This window comes from Grampus griseus, assembly GCF_964374135.1.
Source record: "Grampus griseus genome assembly, chromosome: 7".
In the NCBI taxonomy this organism is placed as follows: Eukaryota; Metazoa; Chordata; class Mammalia; order Artiodactyla; family Delphinidae; genus Grampus; species Grampus griseus.
The window spans coordinates 28,460,102-28,480,177 of record NC_139001.1 but is presented as its reverse complement, the minus strand read 5'-3'; the positions used below and the strand labels follow the sequence as shown (position 1 = coordinate 28,480,177).

Below are 20,076 nucleotides of genomic sequence, written 5' to 3'. Positions count from 1 at the left end.
CATATGGCCAGCTGTCTCTAATGTCATAAAACGCATCTTTGCATTGGAAGAACTGATAAGGACAGATGACTTCCTGGCTCCCCTTGTAATTCTCAAGTTCTGTGACCATAAAATGGAAGGAAAGGAGAGGAGATATGGTTAATCTGCTCTTTGCTTAAAGCACAAGAATAAAAGATTCTCTCCTGTACTATTGATTCAATTTCTGAAAATAAGCAGTTGCGTTCTAAAGGAATTTTTTTAATTCCGATGTTTATTAAGCCTGTTATCTCTGCCATTGTATTGAAGGAATTACATGAATTGTATTCCTTTTTTTTTTTCTTCTACAAAGAGTAACACGTAATTTATTGTACAAATAGACATTTTTGAGAGTGAAAGGGTGAGGTGTAAACCAGGATTGTGCTGAGCAAACTGGGACCTGTATTGACCCTCCTTGCAAACCGTGTTCAGGTGCTTGGACCGCCAGTAAAAGCAAAGAGTGCCTATCTTCTCTCCACCCATATCTCTGCTGTCACTTGCTCATTTCACAAATACGTACCTGTTGAGAACATACTTCTGGGCGCAGAAGTTCCTGTCCTCAAGACGCTCTAAGACACACAGCCAAGGAAACAATTCCAACACGTTTATACAATTTTCGCCTTGAATTCCAGACTTATTTGTCATTTCTACTCTGATTGCAAAACAATAGGTCCAAACTGAACTTTTAATTACTCCTGTAAATCTCTTCTTCCTTTGGCTGGTTCTTCTCCGTCTTGCAGATGCTGCCATTATCCACTAAACGCAAAAACCCAGAAAAGCCCTGCCTTAATCAGTATTATCCTTCCCCTCACTGCATTTTAATTTCTCGACAACTTTCTTAAGTATATTGACCAAACTGGGGCTTAGAATTCTAATGAGGGCCTAACAAGTGAAGAGGAAAGGCAATTTCCAGGCATTTGAATGTAATTTTTATGATTGAGGTGCAATTCACATAACAAAATTTATCATTTTAAAGTGAACAATTAGTGGCGTTTAGTGCATTCGTAATGTTGTATTACTACCACCTATATCTAGTTCCAAAACATTTTCGTCACTCCGAAATGAAACGCTGTACTCGGTAAAGAGTCACTCTCAATTTTCTCCTCCAGCCCTTGGCAACCACCAGTCTTTCTGTAGACTCACCAATTCTGGATATTACACATAATCATGCATTTATCAGTACTTCATTCCTGTTTATGTCTGAGTAGTATTCCAGTGTAGGTATATGCCACAATTTATCTGTTCATCTGTTATACGTTGCAGTTATTTCCATGAACATCATGTGCAAGTTTTTTGCTCTGGGTCTCTGTTTTCAATTCTTTGGGGTATGCATCTAGGAGTGGAATTGCTGGGTCATATGATAATTCTGTTTAACTTTTTGAGGAACTGCCAAACTGCCTCATTGGCTGTACCATTTTACATTCCCACCAGTGATGTATGAGTGTTCCAATTTCTCTACATCCTGGCCAACACTTGTTATTTTGCTTTTTAGAAGAAAAATAGTAAAGCCATCCTCATGGATGTGAAGTGGTATCTCATTGGGGTTTTGATTTGTAATTCCTTAATGACTAATGATATTGAGCATCTTTTCATGTGTTTGTTGGCAATTTGTATACTTTGGAGAAGTGTCCAAGTTCATTGCTCAGTTTTTAATGGTTTTTTTGTTGTTGAGTCTTATGAGTTCCGCATATACTCTGCTTATTAGACCCTTAACAGATAATATGATTTGCAAATATTTTCTCCCATCCTGTAAGTTTTCTTTTCACTTTCTTGATAATGTCCTCATATTTTTTAACTTAGTTTAAGTAATATGTATATTTGGAAAAAAAACTAAACAGTACAAATGGGTGAGTTTGTGTATCCTTTTAGTGACAATCTGTGCGTATACACACAAATGTAAATGTCTTTTCTCCCTCTCCCTTTTTTATATAAATGGTGCTTTTTTTCCACTGAATGTATCTTGGCAATAGTTGTATTTCACTCTATGTATATCTACCTCAGTTTAACAGGTGTGAAGTATTCCATTGTATAGATACAGCATAGTTTATTTAACCAATACCCTCTTTTGTGGACATTCAGGTTGCTTGAAACTGCTGACTGTTAATATATATACAAGTTAGTATAGATATATACAAGTTAGTATATCTCCAGGATAGATGCTGAAAAGTGGAAACTTATTAAGTATGGTTTTCTTCATATTTGGAGGTGGTTTCCTAAGCAGTATTAATCTGCTAAATTAATAAAAATGTCATGTTGGTTAGTTTATGTTAAACTTCATAGTCTCTCTCTTCATATATATATTATATGAAAAAAAATAGAAGTAGCAGAACCAGCCTTACACAAAGTTATAAAAAAGAAAGCTGGCCCTTCCTTTTCTCAACTGTGTTATACTGTTCTCCCTTCTAATCTCCCTGAGTAACAGTTGTTCTCAGCTAGGAAACAATTTTTCAGTATGCCATACTTTCTAGTGTTAAATTTTAACCTTTCTCTGGTTGTAGAAAGAAAAGCATAACATGATTTTTAGAGCAGAAACTTCTGAGCTAACAAATCCTCAATCTTTAAAGTGCAAAAAAAAGACCCTGAGGACTGCCCTGCTTTTTCTGCAGTTCACGTCAGTGCTAAGAGAGCCCAGGTCTCCAGTTTCCCACAACAGGGAAATAATACTCACTGTAGTGTCTCACCTCATTCTTGTGAAAGAACTTGAAAATGCTACTTCTGTCTTGGTAGAGGTTCTGGGGAGCAGAAAAATTACCACTTTCTCTGACACTAAAATAAATCACACATCTGTTTCACCAACTATATCTAGGACCTCTAACCAATACTGGTACATGAAAAAGTGATTTTTAAAAGTATCTTAAATTGTTGGAATTCCCCGGCGGTCCAGTGGTTTAAGACTGCACTTTCATCGCCGAGGGTGGGGGTTCGATTCATGGTCAGGGAACTAAGATCCCACAAGCCGGTGGTGCAGCCAAAACAATAAAAAAATAGAGTGCTTGAATTTTTTTAAAGGTGTCTTAAACTGTTATTTTTGTTTCTTGATTTCAAAAGTGACTGAAAATGCTTCTATCAACCACTATAAAAGCATAGAGATTAAACAAATGATGTTGGAAGTGAATATTTTATATAAGTTCATAACAATTTTGTTACTGAGAATATGCTTTACATTTTGATATCCCTGAGAATAGGCAATTTAATAAGGTAACTGATCTGTAAAGGAATCTGTATTTTTCATGAGTATATGTTTATTGAACTCCCTTTATGAAGAGGTCACTGTTAACACTTGAAATATAAGTATGAGGTACGGTCCTTGTCTTATTGGAGCATAAACTGGTAAGATGAAACATTTCAGACAATGTTACTCTGCCCTCAGTTTTCAATCTAGTGTTCAGTTCACTTAGATAAAGTATTTTGATTGATTATAATTCTGATCCTTTAGTATAAAAGAATAAATGTAGCGCTAGAAGCTATCTGAAGATGGTACCATGGATTCAGATGGTTCTATCATGAACTAAAGCAAGATACCCTTAAGAGGTAACTACTTAGAAGACAACAGCGTACTTTGTAGTTTTAGTTCTAAGAATCTGATGTATATTTTAACTTAGCATCTTGGCCATGGTATTTGATTTTAACTGGGAAGAAAGTTACTGGTACCCACTGGCTAAGTTAACTGCATAACAGTTTGAAGAAACTGAGCAATGTGAGGATCAAGGCTTCGTACAGTAGGTCCAGAGACTAGATTTCTATCCTTGAAGACAAAACAAGCACACTTAAAATGCACATTTATGGGATAAATTAATCCTTTTCTCCTAAGTGTCACAACTTCGCTGACATCTATAGTGGACAATGCGCTACAATATCCAGATATAGTCTCACGTCCCCATCCCCACACACACATCCCTGAAGCACTCATCTCCCAGCTTCTGGGAATGTTCGTGGCTGATGGCTCTCAGCTGAGTCTCTCAGGTGTTGTCTTCACCCCAAGGTTCAGCTCCTTGCATCCAATGACTGACGACACAAGGATGTAAGTCCCACCCCCTGCCTCAATACCCAGCTTCCGGCCACCTCAGCTCTGAATTCCGCTGAGGACTTTCCTGACCGCATCCCAACCCAATTTCTTCCTCTTTCCCAGTCCTGCTACTTTTACTCCGTCAGAGGTGTCACGCTCGAAAGCATTCTCATTTAAACGTTCTGCACCTTAACCTTCACCTCTGAGTCTATTTCCCTAGGGAACTGGACCTGTGGCCACATTTTGAACTCAAAGCCAGGAAAAAATCATTTGATTTTCACTTAGACAACCAAGCTATTTCTGCTGAATTTTTCTCACCTCTTCTTCTATTTGTAGGCCAAGGGGAAAGAATTACCTTCAACCTTTTCTGAGTCTTACTGTTTTATGAAAATGTAGAAGAAGCCGATCACTGCTTCCTTCACTTGGTAAAGCATCCAGGCTCCCCGCCCACTCCATGGACACCCCAAGACATTCTAATACCTCTCTCCAAAGTCAGGGATGTTAAAGGAAAGCAGCTGAATTCCAATTAGTATCTTCATTTCTAATATCATACCTAGATGGGATTAGTCTTTCATTATAGTGTTGTTGATATAGCAGGGCCTTCATTTTACTTTTGTTAAAAGACCTTCCATGCCTATGGTGCAGTACTGGCATTTTATGGATTCAGTAAGCTGTGGATATTTCAATTTCATGTGCATTTATCAGAATTGGGTTGAACTGGTACATCACAATCTCAGAACTTTAAATTCATCTTTATTAAAGCCAAACCTCTATTTAAAATATGTGTAGAAAACAAAGTATTTGGTGTTTCCACATCCAAAATATTCACTAAAAGGTTAAGAGGGAGGAGGTCTTGTTTCTAAGGGTTTACGAAGGAAATCTATCTCTAGTACCAAATACCATACTGAAGTTATAATATTCTTTGGATCTTAATCTGTTTAAGCTGTTGTTTAAGCTTTTACATTGTGAAAAAAGGGCAGGGTATGTGTGTGACTTCACAAAGTCTATCAAAGATAATCATAAAACAATGTAGCAATCAATTAACCCAGAGATCAATACCCTCTAAATGTAATGTATCTTTTTCAATCAACAAATATTTGGTTATGATATACTAGATACTGGGGAGGCTATAATGAAAGGGGCAGAAGCATTCTGACCCTCAAGAAGCTCACAGTCTTCTGGGGAGCACAGACATTGAATAAGCAATTACCAGTACAATACAGATGGAGATTATACTTGGGGAGCTAACCTCCCATGGCGGGATGAGGTTTAAAACTTTTTTTTATTGTCATCCTATGCAGTATAAGGAGGCAGGGAAAGGCTAGGAAAGAAATACAAAAACAACATTTGACAAAGGGTAGAGCTGAAGGGAGAAACTATAGCTTTTGATTTGAAGATAACCTATTCCCAGGACATAGAGGTCCAAGATTTTAGGTGCTATCAAAAAGTAACTAAAATTTTATTTTGACTTACACCTTTGTTCATATACCTAAATCCGAAATTATGCCAGAAAGCATGTGAGACTTTAGAAAACTCACATCCTAATCTCAAACAAGCAAAAGTATTTAAGACCTAAATGCAGTAGACAAAAGATTTCAAGAGTATTAACAGCTCAGGGAATGTCCATTAAACCTCTTGTTTGTTTTTTTGTGTTTTTTCTTCTTGCGGTATGCGGGCCTCTCACTGTTGTGGGCTCTCCTGTTGCGGAGCACAGGCTCCAGATGCGCAGGCCCAGCAGCCATGGCTCACGGGCCCAGCCGCTCCGCGGCATGTGGGATCTTCCCGGACTGGGGCACGAACCCGTGTCCCCTGCATCGGCAGGCGGACTCTCAACCACTGTGCCACCAGGGAAGCCCAAACCTCTTGTTTTATACTCAGAAAATTAGAAAACTGGGCTAAACGTATGCCTTACAATGTGTTTTAAATGATTTGCAGGATCTAGCCTCACCAAAACAAGCTCACTGCTTTGAAGATGCCTTTATACCAACCCTTCATCACAGCATCAGTGAAAATTGTTTATTGAGAGGGAGCAGTATGGGATACAGAAACAACATAAACCAAAATCGCACACTTTCCTTTAATGTTAATTGAATTTCAGAGTGAGTAAAACGTAACTAAAAAGTCACAGCAATGGGACAAAGTGCTTTGTTTTAAAACCGCACATTTGCTTTGCCTTTTGAGAACCTTTGGTTAGACTCTTTGTACAGTAAGCCATTTCATTACATACGGTTATATTCCCAGTCTAAGACCTTAATTGACACACTCAGTGACAACATTCTTATAAATTACAGCCAACTATAAGTCCTCCCTCAGGCTTCTCCTCTGTGCTTTGTAAATATGTACATCTTTTTCAGGATCATAGTGAACCTTCCTCACAGTAAATTGCCTCTCAAGCATCGCTAAGAAGTTGTGATCCCGTTCATAGCGAATTCGGCAAGCTAAAAGAATCACAGAGTGGTTGCTACAGAGATGTTCCAATGTTTGAAGAAGATCTGTGAATGTTTCTTCTAAATATATGATATCAGCTCCAAGTATCAGGTCAAATTCTCCAGGTGAAAAACTCCCCAAATTCTGTCCCCAAGTCAGCTCCTTAACAACAGCTCTGGGCTGGATATGGGGAGGTAAGTTGGCTTGAACATTTGATTTAAGAAACTCTAATGCTACTTTTCGATCCGTGATAGTCACATGAGCACCTAGAACATGGGACAGAAAGTAATGCACACATCAGTACAACTAATAGGTAGAGGGATCAAGTTAAACAGCAGGGTGAGTGTCTCTAAATATTCCACCTCATAGACACAATATGATGCCTTTGTGGAGAGCTGTGACACGTCAGAACCATGGCCAGATGCTCCTTCTCTACTGCCTGTAGGTAAAAGTGAAACTTGGTTTGCCTCTATGACACACTTGCTGTTTGCTGAAGTTATGCCTATTAAATACAGGTGATAAGCTAGCTGATGCTTCTGAATTGTGCAGACAGAAGTGGCCCACCCTTCACAGGTATCTACCATTATACTTCATTCATTAGGTCACCATCTTTAAGTCAGTAGGCCTCAGGGTAAAATGGAGTCCAAAGATGAAAAATCTGGGAGCCAACGATTATGAGGATGACAAGATACCATAAACCGGGAAAGGTTCCTTTCTGGGGCTAAAGCTTTAAAAAGATTAACTGGCTACTAAGAAATCTCAGTCTTCCTCTCCTTATGCTGTCATGAAGCAGACCATCTATATGTATTCATGCAATTCATATATAATTATTGAAAAATAGTAGTTAGAAATTACTAGCCTGTATTAAAGTACTGTAGGTTAAAATGTGAGGTAATGTTCTCTATGTGCTAAGTTTCTACGTGCAATGTGTAAAATGAATGAGGCAATATTTTATTAATCTGTTTCTTGAGGGTTGTTTACCATGAACCAAGAGATCCAACTCTTTGAACCAATATGACCGAGAGAAGTCTGAACCGGTAGGTATCCTTCAGGAGAAGCAACCACATAAGGTCAGCCCTGAAATACCTCATCTGCATTGCAGTAACACTATAGTACACGTAATCCTGCTTGGTTTTGACCCCATAAATTCTGAAACTTAAAAATTATGTTTCACTCTTTCCTAAAATTATCTCTCATCTGTATCCTTCAGTCTGTAATCTTCATGGGTAATCCCCAAGAGGATCCCAGACCATTTCAGTGGCAGCTTATACTGAATGTTTCTTATCTTGACATGTAACATTAGGACAGTATGTAATTCAGTTTGACATCTGACTCAGTCCTGAGTGTGATACTATGAAAATGTGCAAGTTGTTAGATGCATGCACCTACCACTTTGACCGTTTGTTGCTAGACAGAGTGCTGCCCAATGAGCAAAATTCAGTGACACTTTTCATCTCTCCTGATAACAGAAATCACAGACAGCCTTTTCCTGGTTTAACTTAGAACTTTACCTCTGGATTTCCTGACAGTCTACAGAGCACTCTGTTAGGAATACTGGAGTGATCTGGTCTTGTGCATGTCACCTCAGTGTTCCTGTTAATAGCTCTTAGATGGAGACCTCCTCTAACTCCTGTCTCAGGGATTTCTGAGGCTACTTCTAACCTGCCAGGTGTTCCAGGAGTTTCAGTAGGATCTTAATGTCAGTTGACCATTCCCCATAATGTCCATCAATTCTACAAACATCCAAGTGTCTACCAGCAGCATGGGAGAAAAACCCCTACCCTCATAGAACTTACATTCAAGTGAGGAGATAGGCAGCAAGAGGTGTTTTTAAAAGTAGGATATCTAGTATGTTAGTTGGAGATACACACTAAGGAAAAAAATAAAGCAGGAAAGAGAGACATAAAACATCAGGAAGTAAGAGAGTTCGGTAGAAAGGGAAGGCCTCACTGAGAAGGTGACTTAGGTGAGGGAATAACCGAATACATATCAGGGGGAAGAACATTCCTAGCAAGTAGAAGAGCAAGTGCAAAGGCCTATAGGGGCAGGCAAGGGGCTGGAAGGAGGGATAAAGCAGGAGGAGACAAATGAGAGAAGTAACAGGTTAAAGAAGTAACCGGAGGGAGGCAGAGCAGCTGGGGTTCACAGGTTAAGTTCCAAAAAGGCTCTGGCTTTTTCTGAGTGAGATGGGAAGCCACTGGAGAGTGCTGAGCAGAAGTACTAGTGATCTGACTTAGGTTTTTTTTTTTTTTTTTTTTTTTTTACGCGGGCCTCTCACTGTTGTGGCCTCTCCCGTTGCGGAGCACAGGGCCCAGACGCGCAGGCTCAGCAGCCATGGCTCACGGGCCCAGCCGCTCCGCAGCATGTGGGATCTTCCCAGACCGGGGCACGAACCCGTGTCCCCTGCATCGGCAGGCGGACTCTCAACCACTGCGCCACAAGGGAAGCCCTAGTTACTCGATTTTTATCACCCAAATATTCAGCTCACAGAATATTATCATCTTGCCTGTGGTTTTGTTTTGGGAGTTTTTGTTTGTTTATTGGGTGAAGGGTATGCAGGATGTGTTAAGTTTCTTTTAATCTATCAGTTTCCTGTATTTATTTATTTATTTATTTATTTATTTTTCTCCTGCAATTTAGGGAAGAAACAAATCATCTGTCCTGTAGTTTCCCACAATTTAGATTTGGCTGATTATGCCATTTGTATAGTTTGACATGTTCCTCTGTGCTCTGTATCTCCTGTAAATTTGTTTGACTTGAGTCTGATTTTTTGAACAAGAGTATTTCAGAGGTGGTGGTGGTATTTTTCATCAAGAGGATGTAATATCTGGTAGGCTCTATTTTTGTGATGCGAGCAACCACAAATACTCAATGCCCAGATCCTTAATTTATTAGATTCGTTTTGCATTTATTTGTTGAGTAAGCTTCTTTCAATTCCTACTTGGTTATTCATTTTGTAGAGGAATTGTTTGGATAGGAAAGGCGGGATAAATTTTGCTCTCTCCCCTTTTATAACCCAGATTTCAAAGAGTTGGTTTCTAAGTATCCTCCAAAGATGACAGATTGGGTTTACTTTAGTGTTGTTGTATCATGAACTATGCATTAAACATATCTGATGTATTTAAACCCATGCCATCATCATTATCAACGTTCAAATTGTCTATCTTTTGCCAATGGACTTTTGACACAAACCCAGTCATCCTCGATAGCTTCCTTGCTATCTGGTACGACAAGATATTCCAGGGTCAACTTATACATTTCCTGCTACAGAACTATAATCAGCCACTTATTAAGTTTTAATTTTTACTTTTTGGATGGGAGGAGTAACAGCAAGTTTGTATGCTGATTAGAATGATCAGGTAGAAAGAGGGAAAAGTGATAATGCAGGAAAGAGAACCACCAGAACAACACCCTTGAACAGGCAAGAGAGGGCTGGCCCCGGGGAGGAGACACAGTCCACCTGCATACAGCATCAGGAACAAAGGCAGACGGTGGATGCAGACGCAGGGGGTGGTTAGAGACAGTGCCGGGACGTTACAGAAGTTCTCTTGATTGCTTCAATCTTCTCAGTAGAATAAGGAGAAATGTCATCAGCTCAGAGTGAAAGTGGAGAAAGGAGGACTGGAGGTCAGCAGAGAGGGAGCAGAGCTGGACTCCTCAGCAGCACGAAGAGCCCCCCAGAGGGTCCTGACCAGGCATTTAAAATGAGACCCAGAAGTAGTCTGTTTCCTCCAGCCACATTCAGCTACCTGGGTGCAGGCCTGGAACAAGTGGAGAGCTGCACGTAACCTTGTTTTGAGCCCAGTGAAGAGGATGAAGCAAGGAAGTGCAGGGTATTGATGGTATGTGAAGATGGTAATAAAATGACTGCCCGTGAGATTTATGCTGGGTAAGGAGGGAGATGAGACAATATTTAGTTCATGAAAAACTAATGGAAACTGACCCAATAAGACAACATAGCCTGCTGTCACTCACTTGGTAATGGAAAAAGAACATGTAAACATTTGTCATTACTTTTAGTTTTTAGTTTTGTAAGCAACACCTTAATTTATTCAAATGTTGGAGCACAGAGTGTGTGCTAAAGATACAGAGATGGGTAAGAAAGTCCTTGCCCTCTAGGAACTGAGAGTCTCATGAGAGAGATAAATGTAATTATGAAGCAGTGTAGGGAGTAAAATATAGGAACATGGGTGTGCTAGGAAATTATGTGGTCACAAAGGAAAAATTCTTCGAGAGGAGCAGAAGTCGAAGAAAGATTTCGGAAGGAAAGGAAATCTGAGTTTACACTTGAAAGATGCGGTATTAACCAGAGGAAAGAGGTGAAGAGGGGAATTCAAGGCAGAAGGGACAGGCCAGAGGCAGGGTGTGTGTCACTGGAGCTTCACTCAGTGCAATTGTGCTGAGAAAGTCAGCAAAGTGAGATTACAGAGCCTCGCTAAGAAGCCTGGGATTTGGCCTGCAGGCAATGGGAAGGCACAGGGTCACCCCATCACTTCTGCGTTTTACATGGGCCACCCTGACAGCTATTGGGAAAAGTGGGTTTGATAAGACAGAGGTAGAAAGGTCAGGTGGGAATGTGGATAGAATCTTGCAGGAGACAGATGATGAGCACTCCAGCCAGACAGTGGGAATGGACAGGGAGAAAGGGAATCAAGAAATAGTTAAAAGACCCAGCAGGGCTCAAGGGCCGGGTGGGCAGCAGGGAGGGCAGGTCAAGGAGTTGGCCTGAGTGACTACTTGGATAGTGATGCTAACTCAGAACAAAAGAGAAAGGACAAGTTTGGAAAGGGAATTAGAGTTCAAGTTTAAACACGCGCTGACAAATAGCCACGTAGAGACATCAACAGCTTTCATTTAAACGTACACGTTGAAAGTTCAGTGGAGACTTGCACTGGAATTACCAGGGCACGAACCCGTGTCCCCAGGCGGACTCTCAACCACTGCGCCACCAGGGAAGCCCCTAAAAGACAATTTCTTGCTGAGCATTATATTTAAGACAGCGGTCCTTAGACTTGGTTGGGCATCAAATCGCCTGGGAAGCTTTTAAAATCCAGATTCCTGACCCCAACCCAACTTACAGAACCCTGTCTTAAAGATGTGATTTTTTTTTTCTTAAGAATAGTTTTCAAGTAGTATAAAGGCTGAAGAGGTTTTTAAACGAAGAACCAGGATTTGAGAGTCAGAATTGGATTCAAATTCTAACTCCACAATCCATTAGCTTGTGACCTTGGGCAAGTTACTTGACATCTATTAAGCCTCCATTTCGCCACTTTGAAAAGAGCTCCAAGTAGACCTACTATGCCGGGGTGTGGTGAGGATGAAGGCCATAAAGACACAACACCCAGAACACAGGAACCGCCCAGGAATTAGCAGCTGTTTTTTCTTTTAACAAGAAAATCTCATCACCCTAGATTAACAGTCTGCATATCATTGACCATTTGAGGGGGAGGCTTTTTATTTTATTTTACTTTTTTAAATTTTTTTGCAGTATGTGGGCCTCTCACTGTTGTGGCCTCTCCTGTCGCGCAGCACAGGCTCTGGACACGCAGGCTCAGTGGCCATGGCTCACGGGCCCAGCCACTCCGTGGCATGTGGGATCTTCCCGAACCGGGGCACGAACCCGTGTCCCCTGCATCCGCAGGCAGACTCTCAACCACTGCGCCACCAGGGAAGCCCAGGGGGAGGCTTTTTAATGTAATTTGTCTTTTCCCCCCTCTCGCTCCAGTTAAGAGTCAGAATGGATGCTTCCTGAGAGCAGTGACCTGCTGCTCTAAAACCATGACAGGCACGCCGTGGGTGTTCCCCAGAGTCGGGAATCAATGAGTAAGGTTACAAAAAATGAAAATAGCTTAAAAAGGGGAACAATCAGGGCTTCCCTGGTGGCGCAGTGGTTGAGAGTTCGCCTGCCGATGCAAGGGACACGGGTTCGTGCCCCGGTCCTGGAGGATCCCACATGCCGCGGAGCGGCTGGGCCCATGAGCCATGGCCGCTGAGCCTGTGCGTCCGGAGCCTGTGCTCCGCAACAGGAGAAGCCACAGCAGCGAGGGGCCCGCGTACAGCAAAAAAAGGGGAACAATCAACCTCTTTCTGACATTTCCAAAGCACTACCTATTCTAGTTCTGTTTCCGTTTTAAAGAGATTAACTTTTTCTTACTCTTAGGTTTCAGCATCAAAATTTCTCCAGCCTAATACTTTGTAGCCACAAATAATGAGCATGAAAAGCATGCCATAGCACAGAGAAATGTGCATGACATGTTAAATGAAACATCATATATGTGTGAAAATATACACACACACACATAGGTACACGTATGGAATCACAATTATAACTATGATTAAAATACGGATGGAGAAAAGAATAGGAGGAAATATACCAAAATGCTAATGGTAATTATGTTGCAAAGTCATGAATAAGCAGAATCTTTGGTGGGTTTTTCCTTTTTTTTAGACTGCTTCTAGGGCTATTTTTGTAATAGAGTTTTATCATTTTTATAACAGAAACAGTAATTTTCATGATTTTCTAGTTCATCTCTTATTCCAGAACTATTTGGGTATCTACTGTGTGCCAGCTGCTGTACTAGGGCCAAGGACACACAGAATGAGACATGGCCCCATTCCTCAGGAGCCTCAGCCTGCCAGGAGAGACAGACACATGAAACAACTGCCTAAAGTGAAATGTGACAGAGCTGGGGCGGAGAACACCGAGCGCTGTGGGGAAGAGAAATAAGGGAGCAATTAATTCTGCTTTGGGGCAACCACAAGAACACCGTCTGCCATTCTGCTGTTCTCGCCCCTCCCAAAGTCCCCATCTTTTGTGGCAACAATTAACTAGTCCTTCGCTCTGTGATGGTCTTTGAAGAACCTTATGCTGGCTTTCCCAAGCCCACAGATCCAGATTTCTAGATCAGAAATGAAAATGCAGAGAACACTTGCTGAGCATTTACTTTGTGCCAGTCAGCGAGCTAACAGATTTCTATGCATGCTCTCATTTGATCCTTGTTGGTCAGTCACTATGGTTATTATCCCCAGTTTATTGGGAAACTGAAGTTTAGAGATTCAGCAACTTGCCCAAGGTGACATAGCTAGTAAGAATTAAAGGTGGTCAGAGCCTGCGGAGAGTGGACTTGTGGTTGGGGGATTTGAGGGCGTGGTGGTGGGGAAGAAAGTATTGGGAGTTTGGGATTGGCAGATGCCAAACTATTGTATGTGGAATGGATGGACAGCAGAGTCCTACTGTGTAGCACAGGGAGCTAACTGTATTCAGCATCCTGTGATGGACCGTAACAGAAAATGCGTGTATGCATGGCTGGGTCGCCTTGCTATGCAGCAGAAGTGGGCACGGCACTGCGAACCAACTATGCTTTGATAAAATTAAATTGAAACAAAAAAGGTCAGAGCCAAGTGGGCCTCTAACCCTTTGCAGGTCACCACGCTCTGCTGTCTCGACAGCAGTGAGGAGACCCTGTTCTCAGGGGGAGACAGAAGAAACCTCATTTCCCCTTCCAGCTAAGTCCTCTCAAACGTCACAGAGACGGGACTTAGTGCCATGGAAAGAAAAGAACCTGGGCCTCTGTGTCTGACAAGCCTGGTTTGAGTCTCAGGTCACCATTGACCAGGACTTCAGAAAGTGGTTTAATCTCCCGGAATCCCAGCTTCACTGGAAAAATGAAAATTAAAAATATACCTAACATACACGGGGACGATATAAGGTCAACCTGAGGAGATCAAAAGGTGGTGTATCGGCTAGGGCCTCCTCAGTGGCTGAAAGTGCTGTGGTGTCAGACAGATGGACCTGCATCAGTTTCTATGTTCACACGTCCACCCATCGCTCCTGCCCATGCTCCCCATCAAATCCCGGGAGGCACAATCTAAACAGAGAAAGGAATACTGAAAAAGATATGTTACCAGAAAAAGGACAGGACAAAAGCGGGGCTTTAGTGGGTGCTCAAGTACCTGTACACACTTCATGGAACTCTAGATCCTGACCACCCAAGTGTGGTCTGAGGACCAGGAGTTACGGCATCATCATCATCACCTGGGAGCTTGTTAGAAATGCAGGCTCTCAGGCCCCACCCCAGACCTACAGAAGCAGAAACTGCATTTTAACAAGAGCTCCAGGTGACAACACTGAAGTGGGGAATATTATACATTGTATCTCAGAGGCTGGTCTATCCAATCAAGGCACAGCTTGAAATGTATGAGCAGGAAGTTGTAGAAAAGAGTCATCAATGAATTATAAAATAGAAATGAAGCTTAAAAATACTCTAGGCCTAAACTAATGTCTGTATGCCAAGCAAAAAACGACAGACCTTGGTATCATTTCAGAACTGCACACTGTTTAATAGATGTCACTACAAACTGCAGGGGGGGCCAGCCCTCCCTAAAAGAAAAAAACTAGCAAAGCTTCCTCAGCAATGAAGTAACAGACTATCTGCTCTCCCGACCTCCTAGGGTTAAATCCAAGAGTACAGAGACAGCACCTAAACAGTAAAAAGCTATGTACACAAATAAGATAATTCTCTTTGAACTCAGTTGCCTTAAGATCATATTATGGGCATCACAGAAGTGAAGTGGGCAAAGCACTGTCCCGTGAGAAGTATAAATAATAGGATGAGAGAGGGAAAAGGAATTAGCCTTCCTGGAGTTGAGAGCACTGCCGTTGGCCTGTGACTCATGATAAGTACAGGGGGAAAAGAAGTAACACGGTAAGAGGGAAACTAACAATGAGCTCTGAGTCAGGAAAAGGTGCCCCTCCATGAGTTCCACTCACACAGGAGTGAGCCATGAGTCACACTCACCCAGCAGGGCAGCCACCATGCCCACCAGCCCCGTGCCAGCACCCAGCTCCACGGCAGAGCAGCCCCTGAGCTCCACAGCTCCCATCTCCAGATATGTGGCCAGAATGATAGCCTGAGTCAAAACACAGCATGACAATTTAGGTCAACAAGCGCTTTAGGGCCTGAAGTGTTTCAAGCAGGCTACATACTCCAAGAAGACATCACATACCCCCCTCCCACCGCAAGGTTCATTCCCAGTGTAACAGCTCACACAGGAACTCAGCTGCTGCTGGGAGGTCACCTGGAGCAAGCACAGACACCGAGCTCCCCAGAACAGCTGCCCCAGGCCCCACCAGAGGCCCTTACGGGGGACAGCAGTGGTCAGTGACACTGACCACCCAGGATAGGATCCTGCTGAATCTGGGAAGGCTAACTTCTTACTGTGTCACAGCATTTTTACACTCAAGGTTTATAAAATCACTCTGGTAGAGCTGACATGAACAGTCTCTGTGATTCTGCTTAAAGGAATGTCTAGTTCCTAAACCAAGTTCAAGTCAGCAAGGCCACAACCAAAGGGAAAAAGCAGAGCAGCACCAAGGCTCCTGGAGTTTCCTCCCTCTCTCCTACTCTCCTGCATCCCTAACGCTCGTCACCCCAGAGGAGCTGGGCATCAAAAGGGAAGTTTTAGCCAAAGGTTTGGACTTGATGTGTGAGTTAGCATTTGCATATAACTCTATAAATCACTGTATACTGTTAACGTGATTTAAAAATATAATTTGTTCGTCATGGCCACATACTATTAGCATATAACGTAATTTTAAAATATAATTTGTTCTTCATGGCCACATACTATTAGCATACTTAGCAATTCCTCTTCTTGGTGAGAATGTAGGGAGATTCACCCATTCCTTGCTGTTATGTATCTTTATTACTCTTTCTGAGAAAACTTTTCTTGTAGTTACCCTGGACTAGATTCCTAGAAGTGGTATTACTGGGTTACGATATATCAAGACTTTTATTCCTAAGTGTTTCTCTAACACCCCTGATACAATATTAAGATTGTAAAATTGTATCTGCACCAATCATTTATCCAACATTCACTGAGCTCCCACCGAATCCCAGGTGTGGCTAGATGCTTAAGGCAAGTCTCTGGCACAAGCAGCTGAAAAAACAGTGCTGGGAGAGAAAAAAGTAAAGCAGCAATTATAGTATAATTTTTGATCATTACAACTATGGAAAACTTAAAGAAAACACATGATCTTCATTTTTGGCTTTGTCAGTTTACAATATTCTTTGTGCAATATTAAACTTAAAAACTAACTGAATAATTGTCCAAAACAGCTAGGGGCCCCAGTCCTCCCTCTTCCGTGCTGGGTAAATTACTGGTAAGTCATTTAATTTCTTTCAGTTTTCTTCATTCACCCTTAAAATGCAATCTATTTGGTGGGGAGGGAGCAGGGAAGTGATTCTAATGGGTAGGACTTTTTTTTTGGAAGGGGTGGAGTGATGCAATGTATTAAAATTGAGTAGTGATAGATAGTTGCACCACTCTGAACTTACTTAAAAAACACACACACACACACTTTAAATAGGTGAAATGTACGGTATATGAATTACAACCCAATAAAGCTGTTACTTTTTAAAAATAGAGACCAGTCTTATAATCAATGGCTGATGCTAAGAGGCCCCCGGGGCTTACTTACCGCGTCCCAAACCACCGCTGCGACTCCCAGTTGCTTCCAGTCCTGCCGGATCTGTATCGTGTGGTTTGCCAAGGAGAAGGTGGCAAGAGGCTTGTGAAATCTCTGCAGCCCCTTTTCCGCGGTCTCTTCATAGGGCACCAGGGCCATCTCGCCCGCGCCCAGCTCTCTGCTCGCTCAAAGCTGTGAGGCAAAAGAATCCTGAGTGAGGTTCTAGCCAGAAAATGCATTATCTCTCTAGTAGCTCCAAATGCTTCTTAAGGCCGTTTTACAAGTTCAAAACAAACGGTTGCGGGAAGCCTTTGTCTAATTCCTTTTGCCTGGCTCTCCTGGGAAGTGAGATTTCGCTGGGAATTCATGCCAAAGGTGCGGGATGGCTATGCACTCAGCTGTAACCACTCAGGGAATTTGCAGCGTGGTAAGAGTGAGCGAGGCGGAGGTGACAGCCCGGGGCCGCAGAGAAAGTACCGCTTCCTAAACTGCCCGGGCCCGCGTGGACTGAGGCTGCAACCCGCTGCGGTCTGCAGGGCATTTTTTCGTGTTTTGTTCTTCCCTCACTCCCTCTAAATCGGTGCGTTCAATTGCGACCACCACGGACTCAAACCTAAACTTAAACTGGGGGTTAACTGTATGATTATCCTGCTTTACGACACCGGCTGGAGATACACGGTCGACGCAGTTCCATTTCCTGGAGACTGAAAGTGAAAGACACTCGTGGATTCCGAGTCGCTCGCGGGTAGCGAGACCCCGGGTCCGCGTGGACTCGGGCATCCGCGGCTCGGAGGCCTCTCCAGAGTCGCCCAACCTGCCCCCCCGCCTGCCCCACTGAAGGGCCGACAGGTACGCACGTCCTTCCCGCGGGCCCGCAGCTGCGGGAACAGGCGAGGTAGGGGCGGGAGCTTGGAGAGGAGCCCCCCTCCAGCGGCGCTGGCCCGCCACACCCTACGGTCCGCGGCACCGCGTCGCCTCCACTTACGGCTCGGGAGACGGCCCCCGCCTGGTGCGCGCGACGCTTTCCCCGCCCCCAGGTCGACGGCGGAAAAATCCGCCTTAAAGGGCCAGAGAGCCGGTAGACCGGCGTGCGTGCAGGCGTGCGGGCGGCCCGCGCCGGGGTCACGCGTTTCCGGTCCCCCGCCTTCCCACGACAAGCGCTCCCTGAGCGCCGGGGGTACGGAGTGGCGGGTGTGGGGCAGGGCCCCGGAACGGGGATGCCGCGGCGGGGCGGAGGCGGTGTTCCCTCCGCGTGTGTCCCCAAGGTATTTGGGCCCCCAAGTCAGTTTCTTTGGCTGCCGAGGGCAGAGCTGGCCGGGAGAGCTAGGTGCGGAGGCGCGGGGGGTGGGTGGTGAGCGGAGGCCGTGGGTGCCATGGCGACCGGGAACCCGGAAGCCACCTGCCTGGCGTTGGACAGGCGCTGGGTCCACTTGTATGTGTGCTCGTTCTCGCGCGCGCGCCTTTTTTGTGTGTGTTTTTCACTGTGTGTGCTTGCTTGTTTTTAGTTTTAACGGTGGTCAGTTAGGAGGTATAGGAGAAAACTCCCGCCGAAGAATACGTGGTCACACCCATCTGTATTCGTGTCACCAAAGTGAAGTCCGAATTGGTGTAATCGCGCGCTCCGCGCCAATAGAGTGGGAAACGTGACCAAGCCCTTCGCGGAGCCCGCACGTGGCTCCCGGGACTGGATTGTTATACGGGGCGGGGCGCGCTGTCGGCCCCAGTCACGGACTGGGTCTCCCGCCTCCCGGGGCAGAAGGTGAGCGCACCTGCCCTGGGGACACCTGTTCTTGAGGTGAGAGCTGCTGAGAGTGTGGCATCTGGCCGCAGGCCCCTGGGAAGCGCGCGGCTGGAGTGAACATCCAAGAATGTGACCGCGCTTGGGGACGGGGCTGGGGGCTCATCCTTCTCCCAGGAAGGTTTCTTTTTCCTCTCGGACCTTGACCCGCGACCCCACCGGCCGCCGCTCTCTCATGGCGATTCTCAGCTCCGCCTGCACGTTAGGATGAACTGGAGCGCTTTTCAACTCCGCAGAGCTGGACGCTGCCACCGGAAAGGCTCAGCTGGTGCGCTGTGGGGCCCGAGCATTCCTGTTTTTCAGAGCTTCGCGGGTGATTCCCGCCAGCCACCGGTAAGAGGCTCAGGCCAGGCCTAGACCACCCCCTCTCCTCGCCTCTCGCATCCCGCTGGGGGCGTGCCCCGCTCTCTGTCCAGGTCTTAGAAGACTGGGACCTGGGGCTGCAAAGATGGTTTGAAGTGAACTTTGAAGGTCACCAGTGAAGGTCTTTTACTTTTTTTTTCTTTCTTTGCTTTACTCAATTATTCATTTTTAAGTTTTTTTTAATGTATTTTTGAGAGCAGTTTTAAGTTCACAGCAAAATTGGCAGAGATTTGTACAGAGATTTCCCAAACACTCCCTGCCCCATACACAGCCTCCCCCTTCTCAACATCTCCCACCAGAATGGTACATTTATTACCATTGATGAACCTACACTGACACATTATTAGAACCCAAAGGCCACAGTTTACACATGGGGGTTCACTGTTGGTGGTGTACACCTTATGAGCTTGGACAAACGCAGAAGATATGTATCCAGCATTATAGTATCATACAGAGTAGTTGTACTTCCTACAAATCCTCGGTCCTCTACACATCCGTCCTTCCTCCATAACCTTTGGCAACCACTGACTTTTTTTTTTTAACTCTCCATAGTTTTGCCTTTTACAGAATGTGATGTAGTTAGAATGATACAGTATGTAGCCTTTTCAGATTGGCTTCCTTTGCTTAGTGTGCATTTAAGGTTCTTCCACGTCTTTTCATTGTTTGGTAGTCATTTCTTTTTAGTGCTGAATGACAAACATTCCATTGTATAGATTTAGTACAGTTTATCCATTTACCCAGTAAAGGACGTCTTGGTTGCTTCCAGGTTTTGGCAATTATGAATAAAGCTGCTATAAACATTCCTGTACGGGCTTCTTTGTGGACATAAGTTTTCAGCTCCTTTGGGTAGATACCAAGGAGCATCATTGCTGAGTCATATGGTAAGAGTGTGTTTAGTTTTATAAGAAACTGCCAACTGTCTTCCAAAGTGACTGTACGATTTTGCAGTCCCACCAGAAATGAGAGTTCCTGTTGCTTCACACCCTTACCAGCATTTGG

The 20,076-nt window shown here is 43.9% G+C and overlaps 1 protein-coding gene across 2 annotated transcripts; it reads right to left on the bottom strand.

Moving 5' to 3' along the window:
• Window positions 1–6,084: 6,084 nt before the first annotated feature.
• On the bottom strand, window positions 6,085–17,954 carry METTL21A (methyltransferase 21A, HSPA lysine). 2 transcript variants are annotated; one of them, XM_082657708.1, is made up of 4 exons: window positions 17,902–17,954; window positions 16,929–17,108; window positions 15,247–15,358; window positions 6,085–6,714 (listed from the first exon to the last, which is right to left on the bottom strand). In XM_082657708.1, the coding sequence occupies exons 2-4, from the start codon at window positions 17,073–17,075 to the stop codon at window positions 6,317–6,319; spliced, it is 657 nt and encodes a 218-aa protein (XP_082513834.1). In that variant the 5' UTR covers window positions 17,076–17,108; window positions 17,902–17,954; the 3' UTR covers window positions 6,085–6,316. The 2 variants fall into 2 exon arrangements, with proteins under 2 accessions (XP_082513834.1, XP_082513833.1); XM_082657707.1 differs by having other exon boundaries at window positions 17,774–17,908.
• Window positions 17,955–20,076: the final 2,122 nt, after the last annotated feature.